The sequence below is a fragment of the Macrobrachium rosenbergii genome, chromosome 21 (assembly GCF_040412425.1).
Source record: "Macrobrachium rosenbergii isolate ZJJX-2024 chromosome 21, ASM4041242v1, whole genome shotgun sequence".
In the NCBI taxonomy this organism is placed as follows: domain Eukaryota; kingdom Metazoa; phylum Arthropoda; class Malacostraca; order Decapoda; family Palaemonidae; genus Macrobrachium; species Macrobrachium rosenbergii.
In genome coordinates this window covers 43,934,273-43,944,793 of record NC_089761.1, presented here as the reverse complement: position 1 = coordinate 43,944,793, position 10,521 = coordinate 43,934,273, and the positions used below count along the sequence as shown (strand labels likewise).

Here is a 10,521-nt window from a genome sequence, read left to right as displayed (position 1 = left end):
TCATCTGAATCATTTGTTATATTTTAGAACTTGAGGAGCTGTCGAGATGGTGCTGAGAACTTACGCTACTACCGAAACTTTAGTTAGAAAATTTAGCAACCAAGAGTGCACCTTCTATGATTCTACCGTTAAGTGTCAAGAACTACTGTAGAGCAAGCTTTAGCGTAAATAAAATTAACTTGAAACGTTACGCGCATGACGAATTCACTATTAAGCCCACAATGGCGACAGCACTATTCACTCGGAGGCATGGGGGTCACCTCCCGGTATCCGAACGCATATCGACACCATTGAATCCCGCGCTTGACTGGCGTCGAAGTGAATCAACTGACCGTCCATGATTGACTTGTAACAAAATCAGAACGATAATACTCAAAATTTTCATATCGCAGCGTCTGTGTGTGTGGTGTTATAAGAAACATAATTGGTCTTCGGTTTTAGTTCACGTCATCGTCCTTTATAATTCGTTAATAGCTTATCAGAGTGCTAAGTGTTCTGTTTATGGCATTTGTTAGTTTGAAAGTACGAAGTGGCAACATTCCCAGTCTGCCCCAGTTGTCTTCTTACACTACTAACTGGATCATTTTCTCAGAAGTTTTATATCGTATACGTGTTGACAGTGTTTATTTCCATCTTAAAATATTCATATTGGGGAATTTTATTACTGTCGTACAATGTAATGCAGAAAAAGAAGACCCAGACTATCTGTATAGACCCTGACCCAGACGACAATGAAAGAGTCTAAGATGACGCCAACACCCCTACGGAATTCATAACTTGTGCTAGTAAGACTTGTCTTGTCGAGTACTGCTCTTGGGATGGTTTTATTTTAAATTGGTAGTTGTAGCAGAGGAAAACAGTCATCCTGCGTATTTTGACGATAAATTCATGAACTATGCCAGTAATCATCCGTAAATCGATGTTTTTATTTGGTCGGGGTTTTTTTCTAAACCCAAATTACCGATTTTGTTAGGGGAGGTGGGTGTCATTGTTCTACGGCAGATAACCAGTCCGTCTTTATTGTGTACTAAAGATCTAACTCAAGGAGTCCTTGCAAATTTCAGACGATGTTAAGCAACCATGCAGTTCGCAAGTAAATTATTTAGGGGTTCACTTTACTGTAAGAATATACGGAGAGTTTAATAAGGCTTCCAACTCCTGTACTGTACAATACGATGTCATTATGTGTATAGGCCGATGGTGCAATGCACACTTCTTCTATGGCATAAAATCCAAGGAGATGAATATAGACTTTATACTTTTTAAGATTCAGTGGTTAAAACATGGACATGAAAATGGTTGCTTTTCTGGGTCACACCGACGCCACTCCCTCTTGGTGGAGACGAATTTACTATATATATATATATATATATATATATATATATATATATATATATATATATATATATATATATATATATATATATATATAGAGAGAGAGAGAGAGAGAGAGAGAGAGAGAGAGAGAGAGAGAGAGAGAGTTTAGTTTGTCAATTACCTAATTAACGATAACGAAGTAACTCCTGACAGTCTTTAAGATAGTTTAAGATAGCCGTTGTGGAATGTAATCTATTAAAGCGGGCGCCTGTACGAATTATTCTGTTTTCCCTTCATCCTCTTTTCTTCATCTAATTAAGAAGTTTTTTTTACCTAATTTTCAAATTTTGGCTGGCTCCCGTGAGTAGACATATTAGTTACGGTTGATGGCTTCTGCAATAAAATGTTAAGGCCGGGGAACATATTCATAACTAAGAGTATGTTAAACTTTTTTATGCAGAAGTCATCAAGATGGGTATAAAATGTGCCATGACTGAGCGGGCTTCAAATGAAGGCAAAAACCAGGTAGAAAAAAGTTCAAAAGAAAGGTTTAAATGAGTGAAATATGTGGCACCATCCGGTGCCATTTCTTAAGGCAATATGCCAAGTGTGACGGATAGTCTTATACCAGTAATGCTTTTTGTTTATCACTTTTATCGTAATTGCAGATTAAGGGTGGATGAATCATTTAACTCCAGTGCTTGATGAAAAATGCGTGAAACTATGCAATAACGGGATATTGTAAGAAGATAAAACTCAAAAGATGTGTTGAAACAAGCTTAAAAACTTTCAGTAAAAATAGGCCTATATTTCAATACACGCTACTGAAACTGGTGCACAGGTATCGATTTTTCAAAATATGTGACAGGCAATAAGTACAGTGATATACGATGAATTTAGGCATATGCTTAAACAGAAAAAAATAAGCTAAATTAATAGATCCATTGCAAATATTAATTGAGTTCTATGGAAAATACTGATAATTAAGATTCGTCTTCTTATTGCAGGATCCATCCCTGTAAGCGGAGGCTTCTGTGGCGAAGGGTTCCAGTGTCTAGGTAAGCTATTACATAATGTTTGCGTCGGTGTGTTGTACATATTCAGGTATCAAGTGAACTTGGAAAACGTGGAAGATTTATTTGTAAGTGCTGTCTTGTAATTTAATCGCTGCAACATCATGTAATCAGAAGAACGATTGCATATACGGGTGACGAGGGGAGTAAGCAACCACTTCACATTGTCTGCCTGAGCCAGTTTTAGGCTAATATTTTGAGTTTCCCGGATATCGTTTATTTCCACATGGATTTTTCAGAAGTTTTCTAGTTTTTGAGGTAAGAGTACACTTAGAAGGGAAAGGACCGTTTTTTCACAAATTTAGTTACCGATTCTTGAGTTTTTCACTCACTCTGTAGGCTTATAGGCACCATAGTGGCCCAGCAGTCCTAAGAAAATTTTGGGGCATTTCTTTTTGGGGTGAGGTTGCTATCCACATATATACTCATGAAACGTATTTGTCATTTTTATATAATTATTTTCGTTTCTATATTATCCAAGACTCTTTAGTTGCCTGGCATTATTATATAATTATTTTTTCCTGTATTATCCAAGACTCTTTATTTGTTATTTATGAGCAGAGTCAATTGCCATGGAAAGAGCCGTAATGAACGCCAACAGAAGAGAGAAGGGCAGGCCCATTTGCTATCTCCGTAACCACTGAAAATTTTGCTTTGTAGATTCACGCAAATTTTCAGCGTATTATATGTATCTTGGAAACTTCAAAGGAAACTTTCGATTATCAATTTGATATAATAATATTATTCGATCGTTTCACACACACGTAAAATCAATCCGTATCATCATTTGATTAAGGTTAAATTTAGCTATGCCCGTGCGTCTGGCATCGCTATAGGTCCCAATAACACAGACCACCACCGAGCCGTGGCTGAAAGTTTCATGGGCCACGGCTGAGAGTTTCATACAGCATTATACACTATATAGAAAACTAAAAGAAATTTTAAGAGAAAACTGATTTTTAAAACTATTGATCTATTTACAAAACACACACACGCACATGCTGGGCTAAATCCACATAATCATTTCACTTTGAAGTGACGTCTCCCAGCGTTGATTGACGTTCTATTTGATCAGCCATGAACAGTGCTGAAAGCATTCCTTTATTTTTATTTTCGGGTGACCTCATAAACGATTCATGATCTCGGATAACAGCTGTTGTGCTATGCCAGTAACATTCTCAAGTATATATATATATATATATATATATATATATATATATATATATATATATATATATATATATATATATATATATATATATTATATATATATATATATATATATATATATATATATATATATATATATATATATACATATAATATATATATATGTATATGTATATGGAATTTTATTCAGGTAGTAATCAGCTATGTGACAGTGGTTTTCTATTAGAATTTTCTGACACTGGTGTTATTTCATGTTTTCCTATAATTAAATTATGAATTTGGAAGTTCTACTATCAAGACAAACATAGTTAGAGGTATGATTTCTTGATTTTTTTTCTTAACCAAGTATGGTTTTTCCTTCCTTTTTATTTGTATTATTTTGAGTCGTCCTCTTCGGAAGTGAACTCCATGCAGTTGTATTGCTCTGCTACAATTAACATCAAGAATATGGAAGGAAAGTAATTAGTTTTTATTTATGTGCAATGGATGGATTAGATTTCAGAGTGCACTCCTGATTTCCAGTGCGTACAAAAATTAAATCAATGTGCCTTTATGAATGGGCTTCAGTGAATGTTTGCTTCCTTACACGTAATATCCAACAGGATACGTACTTATATTAGTGTTTTGCAATAGTTAAAATGCATGAAAAATTCACTGTCAGCTTTCGTAGTCTGGTGTCTCTGAAAGAAGTCGTTTTCTTAGCTATCTGATCATAATTTACTTCAAAATATTTGGTGCCTTTTGATATGCCCTCACTTGCATACGAACAGATAACGTACAGGATGACAAACAGACAAAATAACAAAGCATTTGTTATATTGACATCCCTCACTTAATGCATATTTCAATCCAAAGCACTTCAGTGAATCATTCCTTTAGGTTTTTTATTTTCATTTCGCTATTTCATACCTCTTCTTGCCAAATATGATGTGCAAAACAGGGCTAGCAATAAATCACCAGTGGATTGGATGACAACGTAAGACTTGACATTTTGTTATTAACTTTGTTGTCAGGGGATTTTTTTAGCTTTCGTCTTAGCGTCATCAAAAACTTATTATTGTCAAGTATCTCTGTATACTTTTTCTACCATACACCAGACACGGGAAAGCAAAAATAAGATTGAAGAGAAACCTAATTTTCAATATATATATATATATATATATATATATATATATATATATATATATATATATATATAGTATATATATATATATATATATATATATATATATATATACATATATATATATATATATATATATATATATATATATATATATGTGTGTGTGTGTGTTCAATTCACCTAAATGTGCACTGCAGGTGGATGCACTGTGATTTACCATCTAAGATACAAAATTGGGTGTAAAATAAAGGATGCTCTTATTCCCATGTCTAAATACTCATACTGATTTTGACAAAACTATACCTTTGAAACATTCTTATTTTATTATTTTGTTTCATTTTGCTCTGGTGGCAACGAGGGAGCCATTATTGTCCTCAAAGTCCATTGTATATATTCCCCGTCAGTAATCCAAAAGGAGAGCGGCAAATTTAAAATTTAAAAACCTTGTGTCTTACAAGACAAAGCACACATGCAATTGACGTTAGCCCTTTATATTTATAAAAATGAGTGGACAAATAAACAATAGTCTCACAGTCGTCTGAAGACCTGGATGGATATTGACAAACGTATCTCCTCGAAAGAATACTTTTGTCAATTCCATCTAGACCTTCATAACATTTCTGCGCGAAGTCGTAAGTAAAATCATTCATTCTCCATGATTCATATTCGTCTCTTCGAAGAAATACTTCGAAGGGTCGAATATGAATCATAGAGAATGTATTGTTTTATTTACGACTTCACGCAGAAATATTATTTCAATAGCGACAGAAAATGAAATATCTATTGTTCAATTTGTAGTTTCAATTATAGTACAGGGGCTATACTTCTGTAAGTCCGCAACTGACAATACTCCTTTCCTTTGCACGCGCTTGGATCCCCTTTCATTGAACACCATTTTTTTGGCAAGGGATCTTGATTGCATTCCGCCCCCTTTGGCATTTAGCTTTAGAGCCTTTTGATGTCAAGAAGCTCGATGGCTTTATAAACAACGCCAGTAAGAGGGCAGATTTAGAAATGACTGAAGGACTTGAAATAAACTGAAAAGCTTATTCATTGGTATTGGAAGCTGGTGAATTATTTTAATCAAGACTGCAGATTTCTTTTTTATAGACAGTCTAAATTACCTTCTTGTGTTTAAGTTGGCAGAATTTATAAAGAACATAATTCATTGCTTGATTTCATACTGTCTCTTCACTGCTTACCTGATCAGAACATGTTGTGGTCTAATGTTATAAAGGATGTCAGCTATCAGTGATGGTAAATAAAACGAAAAATATAAAAATTATATGTAATAGTCCATGTTATATAAGGTATTGCAACGCATAAGACTAATGGTCTATGAGATCATATTTCTATCAACATCATTAGAAAAATAATTTTCTGTGAAAGGAATCACTACATTGCTTTATCCGTCAACCAACTATGGAAAAAGATGTTTCTCAGAATTATGACAAATCTTTTAGAAACATTTGCGATGAACAATTCCTGGTCCAGATTCGTCGTACTCTTCCTTGGTGATCCACATGGACTGGAAGGTGGACAGAGAGGCCAAGATGGAACCACCGATCCAGACGGAGTACTTCCTCTCAGGAGGAGCGATGATCTTGATCTTGATGGTGGAAGGAGCAAGAGAAGTGATTTCCTTCTGCATCCTGTCAGCAATACCAGGGTACATGGTGGTACCACCAGAGAGCACATTGTTGGCGAACAGATCCTTCCTGATGTCGATGTCGCACCTCATGATGGAGTTGTAGACGGTCTCGTGGATACCAACAGACTCCATACCCAGGAAGGAAGGCTGGAAGAGAGCTTCTGGGGCACGGAATCGTTCGTTACCGATGGTAATAACTTGACCATCGGGGAGTTCGTAAGACTTTTCTAAGGACGAGGAAGCTGCAGATACGTTCATTTCACTCTCGAAGTCGAGGGCGACGTAGCAAAGCTTCTCCTTGATGTCACGAACGATTTCTCGTTCAGCCGTGGTGGTGAAAGAGTAGCCTCTCTCAGTCATGATCTTCATGAGGTAGGCGGTCAAGTCACGCCCAGCTAGGTCAAGGCGAAGGATGGCATGAGGAAGGGCATAACCTTCGTAGATGGGGACAGTGTGGGTGACACCATCACCAGAATCGAGTACGATACCTGTTGTTCTGCCAGAGGCATAAAGAGAGAGAACAGCTTGGATGGCGACGTACATGGCTGGGGTGCAGAAAGTTTCAAACATGATCTGGGTCATCTTTTCGCGGTTGGCCTTTGGGTTGAGGGGAGCTTCCGTCAGCAGGATTGGAGATTCTTCAGGAGCAATTCGAAGTTCGTTGTAGAAGGAGTGATGCCAGATCTTCTCCATGTCGTCCCAGTTGGTGATGATGCCGTGCTCGATGGGGTACTTGAGAGTCAGGATACCTCGCTTGCTCTGGGCCTCGTCTCCTACATAGGCGTCCTTCTGACCCATACCGACCATCACGCCCTGGTGACGAGGACGACCCACGATGGAGGGGAAGACAGCTCGAGGCGCGTCATCTCCGGCGAAACCGGCCTTGACCATGCCGGAGCCATTGTCAACAACGAGGGCTGTAACGTCGTCGTCACACATTGTAATTCGTTATGTTTCTTTAAGATCCCTAAAAAAATTAGAATAATTGTTAGTTAGCGTTTTTAAGATCCTTAAAAAAATAAGAATAAAAGTTAGTTATCGTTTTTAAGATCCCTAGAAAAATAGAATAAATGTTAGTTATCGTTTCTGTATGTTCCTGATTTTATGGATCAAGGTATGCGTTTGCGATGCATACAGACAGACAGAGTGTAAGATTCTTATATAAAGTATCTTTGGTCCTCATATAATTTTCTAATTCAAGAACGTTACAACAATATTTTCCCAGTATGAAATGAAGTAGATTAGCAATTAAGATTATCTTTACAAGAATGAAAACAGTAGTAACAGCGATGACGGCAGTAACATATAATGCTCATAATGAAAAATATATATTAATACTGGACACATTTCGAGGCTTAGTTTATTACAACAAATGTTTACAACATACCAGGACCTATATAACTTCATGACTTACTACAGTATACCTGAGGGTTGTGTGACTGTCTCATCAGTGAAATCTGATTCTTTGCCACTTAAGAAAATTTCGTTACTTTCTCCATCAGATAAGAAATCAATATAATTCAGTTCTGCACAAAATACCTATCTGTTACGAAAAGAGGAATTCATGCACATTTACATAAATATAAGATATCGAAAATATTCATAATGCCGATGAAAAATAGCGTTAAATCTCGCTTTGTTTTTAGCTAAGTATTTTCTGGCTTGTTTTCTTGATACTGTTCCTTATGCAAGCAATTACTGATTCCAAGCAAACCATTTAAAATGGAGTATCCAGCCTCCGCATGTTACTTCTTTCAAAGGAGCACCATATTCTTTGGAAGCCTGAATTTCAAGTCAATGGCCAATGTGGGCTTGTTTCATATGGATAGGGGTTCATATTCTGAATAATAATAATAATAATAATATAAATAATAATAATAATAATAATAATAATAATAATAATAATAATAACAATAATTTTTGTGAGAATTTATGGGAAAGCCAAGATTCTGATACATCATTGTAGCGTTAGTGACAGAATACACTGCAATGGTATTACGCGACAACCTGGAATAAAATATTGTTGAAAACGTTACCAAGCACATTTTAGGACAACACCCGACCGTTAATGGATATTTCAAATTTTCTGTTACAGATTGACAATGTACAGTATAACCTATTCGATGAAAGAGCAAACCTGCGTCCCTTAGTATAATTCCAGTGTTGCAAGGATTATTGAAGATATGGAGAGCATCTGGCTGTTGACAACGTTGAGTTGACTTGGCATATACAATTCAGTTAATGAAATAACAAAATTATGATTATGCTTTTAAGAAATGAGCAAAATAACGTTTTTTAAGCAGAGTAACGTTTGTAACGTTTTTTGTATACAAATGCTCCCAGTAGGCGTCTGAATATCGACCCTCGAAGTGCCAGATTTGGAAATACCATCGTCTTAAGGCACTTTTTTTTTCCACCATTACTTCCTTTCCTCAAATGTCACTCAGCACCTCCCAACCAGATGACTCCCAAGGCGCCTGAAGAAGCCTCGATCAGGCCCTCTTCAGTTCCACCGCTTTAAACCATGCAATCAGCCGTCTTACCTGGGCGTAATCTGCGAGAGGGGTGGGCGATGAAGGATGCTCTTCACGACAGGTGCTCCTGAATACCCAGAGGAAGAAGGGGCGTCCTGCTCCGTTGCAGACTAAGAGCTCGAGACTGCATGGACCACTTTATATACACTCGTCATTCATAGCCACCGATTTCTGGCTGTCGTTTTTGGGGTATCACCTGAACATGTGGTAGAGAGGAAGGGGTGTTCTGGGGAGGGGGGGTGGAGGGAACCTGAAAGAAGGGAAGTAGGGATCTATAAGTGGGAGGGGGTTAATAAGGGGTTTGGGGGGGAGGCGTCACTACCTGTGCCGCTGTAAATATAGGATTGCCATTTGGCTGACCAAGTTACGCCCCCGCGACGCGTTATAACGTAATGTCGATCTGATGGCGTGATTACGAGATGAGAACCTGTCTCTGTTGTGGCGTGACAGGCTTTGGTCTCTCTCTGTCAGGGTACGATGGGCTTCTAAATAAAGCCCAATTAACTGCTATTTCAATAACCATTTCATTACCGTAATGGACGTGCAGCAGGTGACTCCTTGGAGAGGTCTTGGCAAGAAATTCTAGATCTATATATGGTAATGAATCGTAAGGGGGAGATGTATGGGGAAGATGTTTATTTCATATTTTTGGAGTTCAGCCACTGTCACATATAAACATGCTCACACGGGGATGTTTTTGCATACGACTTTAAACAAGTAAAAAATGCGCCGAAGAAATCGAGTTTTCTGTACATCGTATAATCAAGGCCACCGAAAATAAATCTATCTTTCAGTGGTCTCGGTATAATGCTGTATGAGCCGCGGCCCATGAAACTTTAACCACGGGCCGGTGGTGGACTATCCCATATCGTTGCCAGAAACACGATCATGGCTAACTTTAACCTTAAATAAAATAAAAACTAAGGCTAGAGGGTTGCCATTTGGTATGTTTGATGATTGGAGGGTGGATGATCAACATCCAATTTGCAGTCCTCTAGCCTCGATTGCCTTGAAGAAACTTCATCGCATTTTTTACTTGTTTCATGTGGAATTTCATCCTAAATTAATTCAGAAATGTTATTTTGCAGTTGGTAGGAATTTTACTTTATTTTAATTCCCAAATCCACTTTGGTTCTGGACGAATTCAGTTCCATATTACTTGCGTTCTATTTAATGCCACTAAAAATCCGTAGCTATGTTTTTTAGAGATTGCTCTATGTATTCACATATTATTTCAATCAGGTTCTGATCCCACGAAGGCAAAGGAAAGAGACAAGAGCCTGGGATCGATTACAGAATAAGAAAAAAAATTTTTTCGCGAGAAAAAACCTCATCGATCAATAACCTTAGCAGTAAATAGTGGTGGGTTGCATCCACAGCAAAGGTGCAACTTCAGACGAAATCTACTTGCTGAGAACCAGAGGACTAACACCGTCTTGAACCTTCCATTCAATAGGAGTATATATATATATATATATATATATATATATATATATATATATATATATATATATATATATATATATATATATATATATATATATATATATATATATATATATATACATATATATATATATATATATATATATATATACACATATGTATATGTACATATGTATGTATGTACACACACATATGTATATGCACATA

General features: G+C 36.8%; 1 protein-coding gene across 1 annotated transcript; it reads right to left on the bottom strand.

Moving 5' to 3' along the window:
• Nucleotides 1-5,957: 5,957 nt before the first annotated feature.
• On the bottom strand, nucleotides 5,958-9,041 carry LOC136850040 (actin, muscle-like). The gene is made up of 2 exons (XM_067123591.1): nucleotides 8,878-9,041; nucleotides 5,958-7,301 (listed from the first exon to the last, which is right to left on the bottom strand). The coding sequence occupies exon 2, from the start codon at nucleotides 7,271-7,273 to the stop codon at nucleotides 6,143-6,145; it is 1,131 nt and encodes a 376-aa protein (XP_066979692.1). The 5' UTR covers nucleotides 7,274-7,301; nucleotides 8,878-9,041; the 3' UTR covers nucleotides 5,958-6,142.
• Nucleotides 9,042-10,521: the final 1,480 nt, after the last annotated feature.